Genomic DNA, 18,851 nt, shown 5'->3' on the forward strand with positions numbered 1-18,851 from the left:
TTGGGAGATGGGGAAGGTGACCGGAAAGAAACACGGTCACCGGAAGGTTTCCCGGAGTTGACACGGAAAACAGGAAAGAATTAGGTTTTCTTCCTTGGCTCTGATACCATGTTGAGAGAGAGAGAGAGAAAGGAGAAAAACCTTATTCACATTCATTGTAATCTCTACTTACAATTGAGAGATATATATATATAAGGCTAGGAGTCCTAACTACCATACATGTGACCTATATTAACAAGGAAAGATAGTATACTATACATACATTATATTCAACACTATCTTTTCTTCATTGTTTCTTCTTTCTCTCTATTTCTTATCTTATAATTTTCTCTACCATAAAATTTATTCCTTGTTCCTCTCCTTACACCCTAAAGATAAAACCCTAGCCCACCTACCCTTGAGTGTAGGCAACCATCATAGGGTTGTCCTACATCACTTAGTTTGCATTGTTTTTCGCATAGTTTTTAAAGGGGTGCTTTGAGCACACCTAGGCCTAGGCCTAAGGTGCAATGATGTGAGATGCACACAACATACCATAAAAACCAATTGATGATTCCTCTCCTCAAAGATCCCAATGTTCATTTCCAGCCAGGTAACCTATACCAGCCAGGTAACCTATAAAATGGAAAATATGGGTTGTTGTAATAATACTTTCCTCCTAGGATTTCTCCTAAAACCCTGAAATTGGATGACAATGATGGCTATAATCTTGTCTGATAAAAAAAATGGAAAAAAAAAGGGAAAAAACTCTGCAATCTCTTTAGGGAGAAGCTAAGGCAGACCTGTTAAAGAGAATAACTCTGGCATGGCCCCATCATAATAAAACATTGAAGGGAATGACAGTTAGGGATCTACCGGCTTTTGAGATAAAAGATAAAATGCTCAGGATTGATGGCTTTATAGCTCTTGGGCCTTCTTCTACTGTAGATTTTGTGGATTGGATGGGATCTTGTTGAGGGTTGCCATTTTTTGTTGTCCCTCTTTTTGTTTTGTGGTGGCACATTTAAGCACCCATTGTATGCTCCCTGTGTACTTTGGGGTGCATTTTTGGCGCTTCTTTCTTCTAATATACCTTTTTCTTTATCTATCAAAAAAAAAAAAAAGGATTGACGGCTTTATACGGTCTTCTATATCTAACCTGTGGCAAGTAGTTAGTACTAATCTTTTCTCAATTACTAACCATGTGATGGTTCTGATTTTTGGTGGAGCATTAAACTTTTGAATAAAGCTGTTTGAGGCAAGGATGTTGGATTGCCACTTCTGGAAAGTGCATAAAAGAAAGATTTAGAGTGGAACAGACCTGAAGGTCCAAATTCTAGACCCCTTTATCTGGAAAGACTGCAGAGATAAACCTGGAATGGGGAAAACCAGAAAGGAAGATACATTATCAATTTCTTGATCAGTCCAGTCATGAAGAAAATTCAGATCAAATAAACTCAATAAAAAGTGCAAAAAAGGGGTGAAAACCCAAGTGCCCGCTTTACACATGGGGGCTCTGTGTTTGTTACTGAACTTGTTGGAGACTGAGATCTTGCTTTTCATGGCTTTCTTAGATTGGGGATGGCCTCCCTTCTCGCTTTGGCCTTCCTATAAGCTTCTATCGTTTATTTGTTGGGGTTTCCATTATACGCATGTTGTATACCATGGTGGAGCCTCCCTTTTGTGATTTCTTTAATGCAATTTCTGTTTGCTTATATGTGAAAATCCATATTTAAACTTTGTTATTAACATATCCTTTGTATTTACAATTGACAAATCCCTGAAGGAAACCAAATTATTTATGCTTCGTCATCAAAAGCTATTCTGCCCTTAAGGGTTCTCCAATTATGCTTGGTGTCTTAAAAGCACCAAATGGGTGCACTCTAAACAGGCATTTTCCTCTTGTTCACATAGTGCCTATTTCATCTGTGTGGTAGCTCTGTCACTAGAATGACCCACTGACCCCAGACATAGCATGTACTTAGGACCAAATATTCAAAGTGACCTCACAATCAACAAAGCAAACTTGACAGCTGCTTCCTTTTTATAGAAATGCACACCAATTGGGAGGATTTTCCCTGCAAGACAGAATCTTGCTAGAAGGAACAAAACCAATAAAGCAATGGTAGGAAGTTGTGCTAGTCAACTTCATTGTGTATAAAATGAATAAATATTTCATGTTTGTTAATTATTGTTCAGCTTAGGTTTTATGTACGTTTTTTTTTGCTCTTTGAACCTACTATTTCCTGGTATCTGTACTATTTTGCGTTTGAAGCTGATTTCCCCCCCAAATTTCTAATGCAGCTATAGGTCAGATGGTGCATCAACATCAACGTCAGAAACTCGAAGAATAAGAAGAAGAAGCATTAGTATTACTCCAGAGATTGGCGATGATATCGTAAGGTTGGTCTTTACTTCATGATTTTCTATCCATATAAGTTTTCTTATGATGTCCTGATATTTATTTTAGATTTTACTACACCATAACATTGGTTTACCTCTTTTCCTTCTTATTCATTTTATTATTCTAAGATCTCTTTACATCAGCATGAAATGGGTGTTTGTTGTATTTACATATCCTGTTAGTACTAACTTGTTTAACCAAAATGGTAATCTTCATATCAGATTTTCTTTCTGTGACATTCTATTGGGCAGGATTTAGCATCCTTTATCTGAATGCTTATGTTTTTTGTATATTTGAAATGTTAAGCATCTTATTCATCAAGTTCTGTCCCTGTTTCTAATAAGAAAGAAAAACGTATTCAAGTAAAGCGAATACACACTAAAAAAAGAATTCTTCTGGTGGAAAGAGGGATCACATGAACATAAAATTTGAGAAAAGAAAGAAAGACACAATAAAATCTACGTACAAATAAAAACATCATCTCACATTACAACCATGATGCTATCCCATGGTGCTTAATCCCCTTAATTTTTTGATGTACGAGATGTAGAAAAATTGCCATCACTAGGCAAAAAGGTATAACAAGTTTCTGTGAGATATGAAAATATTACAAGTATCAACATCTTATTAACAATTATGGACTCATTTTTTTCTTTTTTGATAGACAAAACGTGACAATATATTAAAAGTGCTTGAAAAGGGAAACACCAAAGTACACATGATGTATACAAATAGTATCAATAGGTGAGAGAAAAGGAAGAGAACAAATCAAAAACAATCTTCCTGTCCTTACTTGGAACTCAACCAATCTATCAAGTCTATCATAGTCATAGAAGGATCATCTATGTACACTCATAGTCCAATCGAAAAAGATACACCTAAAGGAAGATTTGATTATTTAATATGGTTGATCTACATCTTCAAAAGCCATCCTCTTCCTTTCCTTCTGGGGCATTAAAAACAGGCACAAAGGAGTGGCCAACAAAGTTTTCTTCTGCTTCTTCCCCATAAAAGAGCCATGCCGACTTAGGAGAGTGCTTCTCACAGAGGAGTGCATCACCTAGACCACAATAAACAAAGAAAAAACTAGCCGCCATAGGATTCTTGCTTTGGAACAGTGGAGTGTATGATCAACCAACTCTTTTTTCCCTTTACACATGTAACATCTATTCGGTATACTCCATCCTCTCCTTTAAGTTGATCAAGCGATAAAATCCTTCCCTAGACAACTTTCCAAATAAAAAAATCCACCTTCATTAGCACCTATGGCTTCCAAACTATGCTTGCAGGGAAAGACTCATTTCTTCCCTTGGTTAAGGAAGCATAGTAGAATTTGACAGTAAACCTGCCTCTCTTGAATTTCTTCTAACCCATTTGTCCACCTCATTCTTTCTAAATAAGCTTGATTGCAGTCTCCAAAAAAAGGTCTTCACACCTTCAAATTCTCGATCATGGAACTCTATATAAAAGCAGGTGCTCCATCGGCCCCATTCCTCAACCTGCTCATATGTCAGTTATTGAAGAGTCTTTAGCAATAGCTATTGGAAACAATTTTAGGATAGATTCTTTCAAAGAACTGTCACTGCACCATTTATCTTTCTAAAATTTTACCCTTTTGCCATTATTGAAAATCAAACAATATTCACATCTGAAAACCTCCCACTTGAATCTAATAGACTTTTACAAACCCACCTCATAGCTATCCCTCACCACCCTCGAACACCAACCCCCTTTTATCTGCTTTAAACTTTCCAGTTATGACCTATTTCCAAAGGGTCTCTTTCTTAGTAGCGGATCTCTGACTCCATTTTCCAAGGAGAGCCTTGTTAAGAGTGTAAATATTTCTAATGCTAAGACCTCCATTATTCTGGTCCAGTCGGATAGTAGACCAGTCCACGAGATGAGAATTTTGCTCAAGTGTCCCTTTGCCCCAAAGGAAATCTCTTTGCATGTACTCTAGTTTGAAGCTCACCCCTTTAAGAATGATGAAAGAGACAAAATAAGTAGCTCGTCAATCTTGATTAGGTGAGTCTCTTTTCTTTTGAAAGGTATTATCTCTTCCACAATGTAAACTTTCTTCGAAATTTTCCCTCCATTGATTCACTCACTCTCATTGATTTATGAGGAGCTCCTAAAGAAAGGCCCTAGTAAGTGGTGGGTAGATTCCCTACCCTACAACCTAGTATGAGAAGCTAGACCCTTCGCATTTGCAACTTCTTGTACCAGAATAAGTTCGCTTTCTCCATGCTTATTTTTAAGTCAAATATTGCCTTGAATCACATGAAAGCCCATTTTTTTTTTTTTTGATCAAACATGAAGGCTTAATTTAAATGCTTCAAATGCTCTTGATTAGCATTGTAGAAAATTAGGCTATCATCGACAAATAACAAATGAGATACTTCCATCCCCTCCTCACCTCTTTCTCTTGCTTTGAAGTTAGAGATGAAGTCACCTTCTCTAGCTCTCCCCAGAATATGATTGAGAGCCTCCATTGCCTCTCTTCATCTTTAGATTCCTATCTCATGATTCAGGATGAAATCCTAGGCTTGAAGAATAAAAAATAAAGGCATTTTCCTTGATTTTCAAATTTTCTTCTCCTTGCCTCGAAACCCTTGAGTTTTGAAAAAAATTAGATGATACCTTGTTGACTTGAACAAACAATTGTGTTGTAGAAATGCACCATTTGCACATTTTATCCAATACGCTAACAAAAGGTCATAGTTTACATAGTCATATACCCTTTTAATGTCAAGCTTACCAATAACCCCACTATTGGTACTCTTTAGCCTTGAATTTGAGGCCTTCTTAGTCATGAGAGTTGCATAAAAAATTTATCTACCCTTCATGAAAGCATCTTGGTAAACTAAAACCATTTTACCCATTGCATTTTTGAGCCTATGGGTAAGGACTTTTGCTAGGAGCTTATACAACCCCTCAACTAAGTTGTAGAAGGTTTGCAATATTTTAGGTCCTTAGCTCTACCTTGCTTTGGGATCAAGACCAAGAAAGTGGCATTTAAACTTCTCTTGAAGGATATTTTATCAAAAAACTCCTTGAAGAAGCCCATCACCTCAGGTTTTACAAAGTCTAAACTCATTTGCCAAAACGCCACAATGAAACCATCTGGCCCTAGAGCATCATCTCCACATGAGCTGGACAAGGCAACTAGAATTTCCTCCTCGAAGAAAGGTTACTCCAATTTCCTAGCATTGTCACTTTGCAAAGCTTCAAAAGTCATCCCACTAATGCTAGGTCTCTAATTCCTTGCTTTAGATGGGAGATCTTGGAAGGCAATGGATACCCCTTCCTTTATATCTACTTTCTCTAGTAGCTGGTCCTCGTTCACTTTAATTTTGGATAAGAAGTTTCTTCTTCTCCATGTGTTGGCCATTTTGTGAAAGAATGAAATAGGTCTCCAATTTCTTTGCCTCCAACATCAGTGGTGGACATTCTAATGGCACCTTAAAAGATTGGGTTGCAAGAGTTTTCAACTAGCCTCTATGGCATGAGGGTTTGGGTATAGGTGTCAAGTGTGGATATGCGCCTAGGTGACATATCCTTTGCATCCCAAAATCATAGGACATTAAGATTCGACTAAAGAAGATTTCCGTTTATTAGTGCATGTACTTGGATATGACATTAATTATCATATGTTTTTATTTTAATGGAATGTTTGAACATTATTGAAGACTTTCTATTTATTTATAGATTTTTAATATATCAAGTTTGATATTTATTTTTTATTTTTTTATTATATTAATTATTATATTTATTTTTAAATTTTATATGTTATTAATTATCATATTTTTCATTTGAATTGAATGCTAACATTTTTTGAAAATTTTCTTTAATTGTAAACGTGAAATTTAAAATTGTGAAAATATTTATGATAAATCTTTTAAGATGTAGAGAGGAGTTTTAGGAAATTAAATGAAACATATTTATTATTTATTATAAATGTTGACTCTTTATTCAAATCGGAAAATTTATCTATCTATAAAAAAAAATAAATGTTGAGAACGTTTAGAATAATATGAAAATTGATTTTAAGGGAACCTTTATTAGTTCAAAACTTTCAAAATTCATATTTTTAATTATTTAAATTGAAGCTAATATATTTCTATGAATGAAATGTTATTATTTTAACATTGATATAGTTCAACTTAATTATAAATATATTTTTAAATCGTTTGAATTTAATATATTTTTTAAACAAAAAATAGACAATGTTATTATCTATCATAGATTAAAAAGGAAATTAAGAAAAAAATTGAGGAAGAAAAGAAGATAAAGTCATATCTGATGTGTGTCGTACACAGATCTCACGCCTATATCCGTGTCATATTGTGTCAACATGAGTGCTTTGGTTGAAATTGAAGTATTTGTGTATCATAGAGGGTATCAATGTCTGGTGAAAGGATTTTTTTAAGGTTAAAATGCTTGTGTTTTGTGGATGTGGAGAAGGAAATAGCGCTTCATCACAATATTTAGAGGGCTGGGATTCTTGTAAGATCCAATGGAAGAAAGGTCTCAACTTGTTTGGATGAGGTGGTGAGGTTTGCAAGTTTTTCCATTCAGCTTCGGTGAGAAGTTTCTGTGGTGGATGGTTCTAGTAAAACCAAGGAGTAGTCGTGGTGAGCTGGAGGTCAAGGTACGTATTGGCAAAAATGCATGGGAAGGAGTGTGGGGATGGCTAGAGAGCTCCTTGAAAAAAGCAATGAATAGGTGTCGATCAAGGGGCCAAAGCTACTTGTTGAAGGTATGTTAGGCCAACTTTTTTAACCTCTTGTGGTCAAGAGGGGAGAGGATCTGATAGCTTCTGTTGTTAAGGGGATACCATGTTGGAAAGGGCGAATGACCTTACCATTATCCCAACAATGAATTGGGCGAAAATCAAAGCCTAGGGGGTTGTGGTCTTTTTTTTTTTTGTGTTGGGGGGGGGGGGGGGTGGTTAGGTCTAATAGCTTGTTGATCAGAGATATTTGAAGCTCATTATGCCTGCATCATTAGGCTTTAGTGCTTTAAGCCATATAGATGTTTAAAAGTAAGGATGAAAATATTTGTTTTCATAGATATATCGGTATTTGGATTTTATGGATGGAAGAAGCATTAATACGCATATTGAAGTTGTTTAGTTGAAGAAATTATATATATATTGAAAAATATTATGTAGAATTTGAAAATACACTTTATATTAAAATGATTTACTTTGTAATGAAGGACAATATATGTATAATTACTTTTTCTATGTAAAAATTTTATAATTCCATTTGCAATTTTTCTGGCATTTAGTTATTATACAAACCTTATGATTTTTTTATTTTTAATGATAAATTAAAAGGAATTTGAAAATAAGATGATTAAAAATAATTAATTTATTGTACTTAATTAATTTAAAGATTTAAGTGCATATGTCATGTGTTTATATATATAATAGTCATTTTTATGTAAAAGTGCAAGTTTCTCTAGGTGGAACAATGCTCCACTTTGTACAAAAAGGAGCTAGGTTCAAGCCCTCACCCTCATTTTTGAGTTTTGGCCAAACCTCAAAATTTTGAGCAGTCGAAAATGAGGTTTGAACACCATAGACTTTGATCGTCCGTGTTGGAAAATTGAGAAAATCTTAATAAATTGGAAAAATATTTCGATAGATACAAAAAAATCTTGATAAATGCGAAAAAATTCGAAAATTTCGGATGATGGATATTTCTTAGGCATTTTTCGTGTTGACCTTAGCTGACACACCTGATATATCCATGCGATATCATCAACTTTCGACGATGTTTTGATTATTGCTTAGAAAAGAGAGGTCTCTCTTGTAGGCTAGATGTCAAAGGGCTAGTTTGTGATACATAAATACTTCAATTTCAACCAAATACCTGTGTCAACACAATAGGACATGGATTGCATGTCTGACACTCTTGGATTGCATCTGGTATGACTTTATGTATTTATTGTTTTTTTTTTAACTTATTGAGTTTTTTTTTTTAAATAACTTATCTCTTAATTTTTTTAAAAAACTAAGGAAGGTCTCTCTTGTAGGCTAGATGTGAAGGGGCTAGTTTGTGATACACGGATGCTTTAATTTCATCTAAAATACCAATGTTGACACAATAGGATATGGATTGCATGTTTGACACTCTTGGATTGTATCAAATACGACTTTATCCATTTTTTTTTTAAAAAAAAAAAAATTATTCAACTTTTTTTTAAATAACTTATCTCCTAACTTTTTTAAAAACTATAATAGATAAGAAATTATCTATTATTTCATAAAAAGAAATTATAATTGATAATAACAATTATCTATTTTCTTTTTGAAGAACCTATTAAATTCAAACAATTTAAAAGTATATTTATAATTAAGTTGAAATATATCATCGTTAAAATAATAAAACTTAAATTCCTATAAAATGTAGAAATAAATTAGCTTTTATTTTAATAATTAAAAATGTAAATTTTGAAAGTTTTGAACTAATAGAGGTTTTTTCAAAACCAATTATATATTTTCATAGAAGTTCAACTATATATTTTCCTAAAAGTTCTCAACATGTATGATAAATAAAATATGTTCCATTTAATTTTCAAAAAAAATTCTCAACACTCTATTAAAATAAAAGATTTATCATAAATTGTTTTATATTTACAATTAAAGAAAGTTTTAAAAAATGTGACCATTCAATTAAAATAAAAAATATATAAGAATTAATAAGATATAAAATTTAAAGATAAATATAATGATTAATATAATAAAAAATAAAAATAAAAATTAATATATTGAAAATCTTGGGATAAATACAAAAGTTTCAATTATATTCAAACACTCCGTTAAAATAAAAACATATGATAATTAATGCCAAGTACCCACACACAATTGAAATCCTTTTTAATTGAGTCTTTGTGTCCTAAGATTTTGGGATGCAAAGGATCAAACACCTTGACACATACTCGTACTTGAACCGATGTAACATAGGATGTCATTCCTAAAATATCTAGCTTCTAGAGCCCACCACTCTAGGTTCAAACAATTCTTGTAATTTCTCATTTTGGACAAACCCTTTCAACCTCAATGATCTTCTCAAATTAAAACATAATGTGGGAGTCACCCATCGAAGCCAAATGGAGCTTCCCATTTAGGTGTAGGTTCAAACAATTCTTGTAATTTCTCATTTTGGACAAACCTTTTCAACCTCAATGATCTCAAATTAAAACATAATGTGGGAGTCACCCATCGAAGCCAAATGGAGCTTCCCATTTAGGTGCTAGTTAAACACTACCCATGATTTCGACAAATGCATGTTTGGGACCTTATCTGAAGGTCCACCCCATCTTCCCATGAGGCACTATTATAAGCGTTCCATATTTATACTAATTTCCCCCATTCCCATTTGAATCCACACTACTTACCTTTGCTCACCCCTTTGCATAAGAAACTCCTTTGAAAGGAGATCCCTCCCCATGCTCTTGTAATTGGAGACTAGCTGCATGGGTCACCTACTCTAACCTTTGATGAGGAGCTACCTTAAGCTTCTCAACTTTTAGGCCAAAACCTTCCAACCCCTTGGTTATCCCCTTGTGGAAAAACCAAATTGAGCCTCTTCTGTTCCATGAAAAATAAGGCATAGTAGGAATCTTTTTACTCTATTGCTACACATCTCTAACTTGTAATCCCTTTCTCCCTCCATCCAAAATTCCTATAAGCTTTTTGTTATTTTCATTTCAACATGACTCTGTCTCTGCCCTTGAGGCCCGATTCATGTGGTAAAGGGATGGGGATTTTGCGAGGCTCCAGGTTCAAGTCCCAATTGGGACAAAATTTACCTATTAAAAAAAAAAAAAAAAACATGACTTTGCCTCTTCCGAAAAAACGAGGCCTCTCTCACCAAACCCGGCCCAAGAAGAAAAGCCTTAACCCTTTTTTAACACCTTTCCAACCACCCAACTTTGAATTAACATTGAACCAACATCTACCTCCTTGTATGATTTAGTAATTCATTTTAACTTCTAAACATCTTATGTTTTGGAAAAACTACAATCACTCCATCACACGAGGTTTAGCTTCACATTAATTTCAAACCTTATTTGTAAACCTCCATTGCTTGAGCAACCTTAGCTTTTCCTAGGTAGTTAATTTGGTCTTCACCTTCCTTTTCTCAACTTGAAAACTACTTGCACCCTTTTTTTCTTGAAAAATCAAATACCCTCATATATCTTTATTTACTTTAATCAAAACAAAAAATAGGTTCCTAGATATATTGTGGAATCTTCACCTTTTGTATTGGAGGTGTTCCCTAATAATATCATTAGAATTCTTGTGTATCATTGAGGATCAACTTTTTCTCATGGGAAGTTTGATGCAGAACAAAAAGTAAACTGCAAGGAGATTAGTGTAGAATTGAAAGTACCCTAAGAATCACTCCTAGAAACCTTTAGGCTTCACACCCAAGTACTCTTTGTATAACACAAAGAAAATAGTGGTTGATGGAAATTCATTCATTCATTGATTCCTCTCAAAAAGCTAATCAACTACCATATAAAACTTTTCTAGGGACTTATAACTCCTTGGAACTAGACACAATAATAACAAAACTTGGATTGACTACTAGACCACATTAAAAACTATTGGAAACATGACAATAATAATGACTGAAAATGGTAACTTATAACCATTGAATAGGCCCATAATTTGATTTTTGGAAAATACTTTCTAAGATGAATCAATATTGAATTATATAAGATCCCAACTAGGCCCATTATCATCCAGAGAGTGCCAAATTAAATTTTGGGCCTTGGAGCCCACTCCTTTGCGCCTTTGATAAACTTTTAAAGGTGGTTGCCACTTGTCTCAATCAAAGTTACATGGGGCAGGATATTGTCATTAGGTCAACTTAAAAGGAGAGGATGAAGGTGTTGGAAAATAAAATCTTCTTATTTCTTTGAAAAATTAGTACAAATATATATACAACTTTCAAACTTGGACAATAAATGGAAATAGAATAAGATAGTTGACTTATTCCTAAAATTCTTCCTACAAATCCTCTAAATTACAACTTCCCTAATTTACATTGTCAACTAATCTAAATATGCAGAAAATAAACTCAAAATTAGGAATAAATCAAATAAACTCTATGAAATAAAAAATAATTATTGGATTTCAACACTCTCCCTCAAGCTGGTTTAAAGATATCTTCCATTCCTAGCTTGCTAACCATAGAGTTGAATGAAGGATTCTGAACTCCTTTTGTGAGGACATCAGCTAGTTGTAGTTTGGATGCAACAAACGTAGTGCAAATCAGTCCACTATCAATCTTTTTTTTAATGAAATGTCTATCAATCTCAACACGTTTAGTTCTGTCATGTTGTACTGGGTTGTGAACAATGTTGATTATAACTTTGTTATCATAATACAGTCTCATGGGATACTCAAGATTAACTTGTAGTTCCCTCAATAAACCCTTTAGCCACATGAGTTCACAAATGCCAAGGGCTATGGCTCTAAACTCCGCTTTAGCACTAGACCGAGCAACTACATGTTGCTTTTTGCTTCTCCAAGTAACCTTGTTGCTGCCCACAAAAGTACAGTATCCTGAAGTAGATCTCTTATCAGTAATAGAACTTGCCCAAACTGTATCTGTGTAAGCCTCAACTCTAAAGTGATTGTTCTTTGAGAATAAAAAACCTTTTCCTAAAGTTGACTTTAGATACCTTAAGATTCTCAAGACTGCATCCATATGACATTCTAAGGGAGAGTGCATGAACTGACTAAACATGCTAATAGCATATGCTATATCTGGTCTCGTGTGGGATAAATAAATTAATCTCCCAACAAGTCTTTGATATCTCCATTTGTCAACTAGTATTCCTTTAGTGATAGCGCCTAATTGATGATTTTGATGAATAGGTGTACCTGCAGGTTTGCATCCTAGCATCTTGGTTTCATTCAACAAATCAAGGATATACTTCCTTTGAGTAAAATAAATTCCCCTTTTTGATCTTGCCACGTCAATGCCAAGAAAATATCTTAGATTTCCAAGATCTTTGATTTCAAATTCTTTTGCCAACTTTCCCTTAAGATTATGCATCTCTTTGATGTCATCTCTAGTGACAATTATGTCATCTATGTAAACAATAAGTGCAATAATCTTCTTTTCAGGTGATTGCTTGATGAAAAGAGCATGATCTCCTTGGTTTTGGTGATAGTCAAATTTGAGCAGAGACTTAGTAAATCTCTCAAACCATGCCCAAGGAGATTGCTTCAAACCATACAATGATTACCTTTCCACTGTTGAATTTTCCTTCAAAGCCAAAAGGCAAATCCATAAATACTTCTTCTTCCAAGTTCCCATGCAAAAATGTATTTTTTACATCAAATTGTTTTAGAGGTCAATCAAGATTTGTTGCTAAGGATAAAAGAGCTCTAATGGAATACATCTTTGCCATAGGTGCAATCTTGGTAGTCAATTCCACAGGTTTGAGTGTATCCCTGTGCTACTAACCTAGCTTTATACCTCTCAATCTAACCATCAACTTTGTATTTTATAGTGAACACCCACTTGCATCCCATTGATTTCTTTTTCTTTGGGCAAATCGGCAATATCCCATGTCTCATTTTTATATAAGGCTTTCATCTCCTCATTTATAGCCTCCTTCCACCTAGGATCACTTAGAATCTCTTATACATTTTTAGGAGTTGAATCCGAGGACAAATGAGTGGTAAATGCCTTATATTGGTGGTAAAGTCTATGATAGGATAGAAAGTTTGACAAAGGATGTTTAGTACAACTTCTAACATCTTTGCAAATAGCTATAGAAATAGCAAAATTAGTGTCAAAACCATGATTAAGAAGAGAAGGGTTAGAAGGATTAGATGTACCTAATTCTGGAGTTGATGACTAGTCGTGTGTAAAAGAGATTGGGTCTTGCTCTTGCATTGGTAGCCTTGGCCTCCTAGAGTAAATCATCAAGTCCGAATCAACATTTTCTGCTACTGTTGGTTTTATGATGTCGGTTTCTTTTCCTGTTGTTGGTTGTATGTTGTCTACCTCCTCTACATCACCATGTTTAGTAGCATTTTTTGCTACTGCTGGTTTTATGATGTCAGTTTCTTTTGTGCTGTTGGTTTTATGTTATTTATCTCCTCTACATGACCATGTTCAATAGCATGACTCCAAGTGGGTAAAGGAAGCATCCAAGATTGATCTTCTTGCAATATTTTCTTCTCCTAAAGATCAGATTTCTGATAATAGGGTTGGTTTTCAAAAACACTTACATCCATGGAGACAAATTTCCTTTATGTAGGTAGATGATAGCACTTGTATCCTTTTTTGTGTGGGGGAATAACCCAAAAAAATATACTTAGTGGCTTTGGGATCAAGTTTGGATCCATTTTTGTTTGGGATATAGACAAATATAGTACAACCAAAAACTTTGGGTGGAAGGGAGTCAAGGCAATTTATGTGAGGTAGGTGTTGTTTTAGGATGTCTATTGGAGTCTTGGAGTTTAGGCTTTTTGCGGGCATCCTATTGATAAGATAGGCAGTTGTAAGCATTGCATCTCCCCAAAAAAACTTAGGAACATTTCTAGCAAACATTAGGGCTCTAGCTACCTCCAAGAAATGTCTATTCTTCCTTTAGGCTATCCCATTTTGTTGAGGAGTACCTACACAAGAGGTTTGATGAATTCATTCTCTAAGAAATAATTCCAAGGATTTGGTTTAAATACTCCCCTCCATTATTTGACCTCACAATTTGCAATTTTGCATTAAACTCGGTTTGGATCATTTGATGAAACTGTTTAAGGGTGAGGATAGCATCAGATTTTTTTTATTTTTTATTTTTATTTTTTTATTTTTATTTTATTTTTATTATTATTATTATTTTTAAAAGATAGATCCATGTGGTTCGAGTATAGTCATCAATAAAACTTATGAACCATTTTGCTCTTGAACGATAAGGAACTTGTGAAGGATCCTAAATATCAGTGTGGATGAGAGAAAAAGGAGTTTCACTTCTTTTACTACTCAAAGGATAAGAAATATGATGATTTTTTGATAACTCACAAACTTCACATTGGAATTTAGAAGGATTTAGGTTGACACACAATGTAGGGTATAAAGTTTTCAAAGAGAAAAAACTTGGATGCCCTAATCTTTCATGCATTAAACAAAGTTTTTTTTTTTTTTTTTGTATGTCCTTTTGTTTGATGAGCTTGAATCTTTCCTCTCTCCTCAGTAACCAAGTAATAGAGACCCTCTCTCTCTTTAGCACTACCAATCATCTTCCCTGTAGGTCGGTCCTAAAACACACAATGAGTGGGAAAGAAAGTTATAGAACAATTTTGAGATTTTGTTAATTTATTGATGGACAATAAGTTACAAGACACATATGGAATGACTGAAACATTGACTTTACCACTAATAGGAGTCAAAGATCTATTAGCAACTTGTACTTTTTTGTTACTATAACATGAAATGTAGGATAGAAAAACATTGGACTCTTTAGTCATGTGATCAATTGCCCGTGAATCAGTAATCCAAGTGTTAGAATGAAGAACACTAGAAGTACTAATGGTTTTTTTAAAAGTACCTGATGGTGCAAAAGCATAAGAAGTGGAGGAAGACGAAATCTCAAATTTTCCCATAATCTTATACAAGAGAACTAGTTGTTCTTTTGTGAAAGGGAGACTATTTGAGGTTGATGTTGAACTTGGTGTCTTTGTTGTTTCTAAATTGCGTGTTACCCTTGTGGTTATCCTTAGCCTTTGATTGTGGCTTTCCATGCAATTTTCAGCATGTCTCTCTAGTGTGTCTTGGCTTATTGCAATGATGACAATAATTAAGGGTTGATGACAATAGAAGGTTGCGAATAAGATAGACAAGGCTTGGCAATGAAGGCTAAGAAGAAGAAAAAAAAACTACCAAAAACCTTTTTCCAGCTCTGATACCATGTTGGAAAATAAAATCTTCTCATTTCTTTGAAAAGTTCGTACAAATATATATACAACTTTCAAACTTGTACAATAAATGGAAATAGAATAGGATAGTTGACCTATTCCTAAAATTCTTCCTACAAATCCTCTAAATTACAACTTCCTTAACTTACATAGTCAACTAATCTAAATATGCAGAAAATATGCACAAAATCATAAATAAATCAAATAAACTCCAGGAAATCAGGAATAACTATTGGATTCCAATAGAAGGATCTAAACCAATGTGATCTATGCAAAGGAGAAGAAACAATTGATCACATCTTCCTTCACTGCTTGAAAGTAGTCATTTTGTGGCAGCTGATTTATTTATTTTTTAAATAGAGTGGGCGATGCACTCCTTAGTGAGAGTTGCCCTTTTGAACTACAAGGGTTGCATCATGGTGATCGGTGACACTGTTTCTCTCCCATTTTCCTTTTCTGTTTTGGGTTTTCTTTCTTCTTCTATCAACCTCTTTGTCTATGGTCGCAGAGGGGCAGCAACTAGCATGCATGTTTGCAAAAGTGATGTCCTCCTCCTTCGTTGAAGGAAACTACATGGGATATCAATCCTTTTCCTTCTCTTTGTATCATCTCTATTCCCCTTCCTGAGCTGAGCAAAATAGAGTAATAGCAACAGAAGTTGCAATTCTGGAATATTTATTTGGGATGAAAACAGGATTGGCTCACTGTGGATGGAAGAAAACAAATAAAAACCTTAGCTCTTAAATGTTCCAGTACCAAATTGGGAAAATAGCTTGATTGCAAGAAGATAAATCTGAATTGGGATATATGTCTGTGTGTGTGTGGTTTATACACACACACACACAAAAGTATGCATAGTTTCTCTAGATCTACCACACTATCAAAATGTGATGTATGCTAATGTACAACATCACATTGCAAACCCTTTCAACATCCTTGTATTCCAGCATATTCCTCTTCCCCGTTTGGTTTAGCAATTTTTTTTTTGAACTTGAATTCCTAACTTTGAAATTATATCTCTCAATTATTTTAACTTTTATTCTTATTTTTTTTTATAATCAAGGAACCTTCAATGGCCAAGCCCTTAGGACTTTCCATGGGGATCCAAACCTTGGGGTGCCAACCGTCCCGCAACAACCACCATTGAGTAAATTTAGGGTATCATCAATGGCAAGATTTGAACTTAGAACCATGTGCCACTTACTGAGACCATGCTTCCTAGAGTTCGCCTTGACCTACTATGCTACCATAACGAGTTATTTTACTTATGAAATCCCTTTCATCTTTTTCTTTACTTTTTATATTTATTTATTTTTACTTTGCTATTACATGAGGTTGAAAATCTTAAATGAGATTTCCCCTATCCCCACTAGAATGCCATTGGGGCCCATTTTTCTTATTCTAGGAATTCTTATTTTGAGTGGTTTCAAGTGGGATTTATTCTAAACAAAGTTATGTCAATAGAATGGGGGCAAAGTAGAATTTTTTGCAAGCTTACATGAAACTAGACTAGAAACCAAATTTATTTTTAAAGCATTTCATTCTTTATAGAAAAGCAGAGAGGATTATGGAAAGTTTGGTAATTTAGGTATGTAATCATGTTGGATCTTGAGAGGTCTTATGGAATGATTGATTGAATTGTCTTGGATTATGTGCTAGAGTAACAAAAATTTGGTTCTAGGTGGAGGAGATGGATTAGTTGGTTTTTAGGGTTCTCTTATGTGTTGTTTATGTAACTGAAACCATTAAAGATTGGTTTTAGTTGGTAAAAGGCATTTGTTAAGGTGATGCATTTTAGCATTGTTTGCTACTAGTGGATGTCATTGGTAGCATATCTTGAAAGTTGCTTGTTAGTTTAGATAGAGGATCCTGATCAAAAGGAAATGGATGCAACTGCTAATGACATTAGTTCACAAATCAAGCTAGAGGATGTGAAAGAAAGTGAAGTTTCTTTGTCTATGTAGGAAGAGGGTTTTAGGCATAATGCTTTAAGGGATAAGTGAAGGGTTGTTGACATTGAGGGAATTTGTTAAGGCAGAAATATAGGGAGGGCTTTGTGGCTTCAGGATGGGGATAAAGGGGTTTCTCTACTAAGTTCCTTAGAGAGAGTTGTCTTGCACCCTAGGTGTTGTCTATTATCTGCATGTGTTGATTTCAAGTATGGTTATACTTTTGATCAAGGTTGTTTGGGCTTTACCCGTGCTTGGTGCTTGAACTTTGGCTTGAGAAATTTTCTCTTTCCCTTGATACCTTTAAAAAGTCGGGTCACCTTGTGCCCTTAAATTGATAACCATTTTTCGACTAACCTACCCTCCTCCATCCTTTACGACCAACATGGGAGTAGTATAGGATTATGGTGGATGAGTTTTGGTTATTGAAACTAATGAGATGAAGGAAGAGGCTTTTAGTATTTTTCATGTGATTGTACAAGGATCAAGGGTTTAGAAGGTTTGGTATTAAAGTGCCTAATTTGAAATCTATTAGTGAGGCGGATCAAATTAGATTCAAGAGGTTTTTGAGGACGAAGAGGCTACAGAGGTGCTACTTGATTTTAGTGGGGATAAGGCCTTAGCTTCAATTAGTTTCACCATGACATTTTGATGATAGAATTTGGAACAGTTAAATATGATGTTTTGGGTCCTTTTAAATCGAGCTTCAAATCTCTGGATCCTTAGGAAAAGGTTCACCTGCTGCCTGGAGTTGTGGTCCATAAAAGGGGTGGGGTAGAGGATATTAAGGAATTTAGGCCTATTAGTTTGGTGGGTGGTTTATATTAGATGTTGGACGATATTCTTGACAACAAACTTTTTTGAGTGTGGTTGGGAAAGAGGTTTTAGAGTGTTCATAATGCTTATTAAGGAAGGCAGTTCCTCAATTAGATTCTTGTTGCTGATAAAGCTATTTATTTTAGGCTTCAATTTTCCATTGCAGGGTTGGTGTGTATGTCAGACATCAAGACAGCTTATGATTGTGTTAATTAAGGTTTCTTAATTTATGTTATGGAAAAGATGAGCTGTGAGGTTTCTGGATTCATATTATTGAAAATGTGAACTTTGAGCAAAAAAATGTTTAAGGTAATTTTCTTTAATTTTTTTATTTTCTCATCCTTGAAAATCTACTTTGGTGAACAGTTCACCAATGAGTTTTTTGCCGAGTTGTGTTGGGGGCTTAGATTCTCGGTTTTGGTGAATGGTTTTTCCACAAGTTCTTGGGCCTTGCAACAGACCTGAAAACTCCGGTGTGATTTCCTATGGGTGGGATGGGGAAAAGGGGAAAAAGTTCCATTTGGTTAATTGGTCTTTTATGTCTTCTCCAAGAAGGTTGGGGGCTTGGGTGTTCAAAATCTGCTTGATCATAGGAGAGCTCTGTTGGGTAGCTAGCTTGGGAGGTTTGAGAAGGAAAGAAACAGATTCTGGAAGTGTTTAGGCTAGGTTTGGTCTTTTGGAGGAGGAATGGAAGAGGTAGGGGGTTGTGAAAGATTATAAGGAAGGGGTGAGATTGTTTTAGAAGCCTCAC

At 34.6% G+C, this 18,851-nt stretch overlaps 1 protein-coding gene across 3 annotated transcripts in view; it reads left to right on the forward strand.

Annotated features, from left to right (window-relative positions):
• LOC100255804 (probable serine/threonine-protein kinase SIS8) overlaps positions 1-18,851 on the forward strand; it is a 52,124-nt gene that overhangs the window by 23,624 nt on the left and 9,649 nt on the right. For all 3 annotated transcript variants that reach the window (XM_010658739.3, XM_010658738.3, XM_002280688.5), the window contains one exon: positions 2,284-2,382. In XM_010658739.3, coding sequence (XP_010657041.1) covers positions 2,284-2,382 — 99 coding nt within the window. The remainder of the gene's footprint in view (positions 1-2,283; positions 2,383-18,851) is intronic.

Source organism: Vitis vinifera, chromosome 12 (genome assembly GCF_030704535.1).
Source record: "Vitis vinifera cultivar Pinot Noir 40024 chromosome 12, ASM3070453v1".
NCBI classification, from domain to species: Eukaryota; Viridiplantae; Streptophyta; class Magnoliopsida; order Vitales; family Vitaceae; genus Vitis; species Vitis vinifera.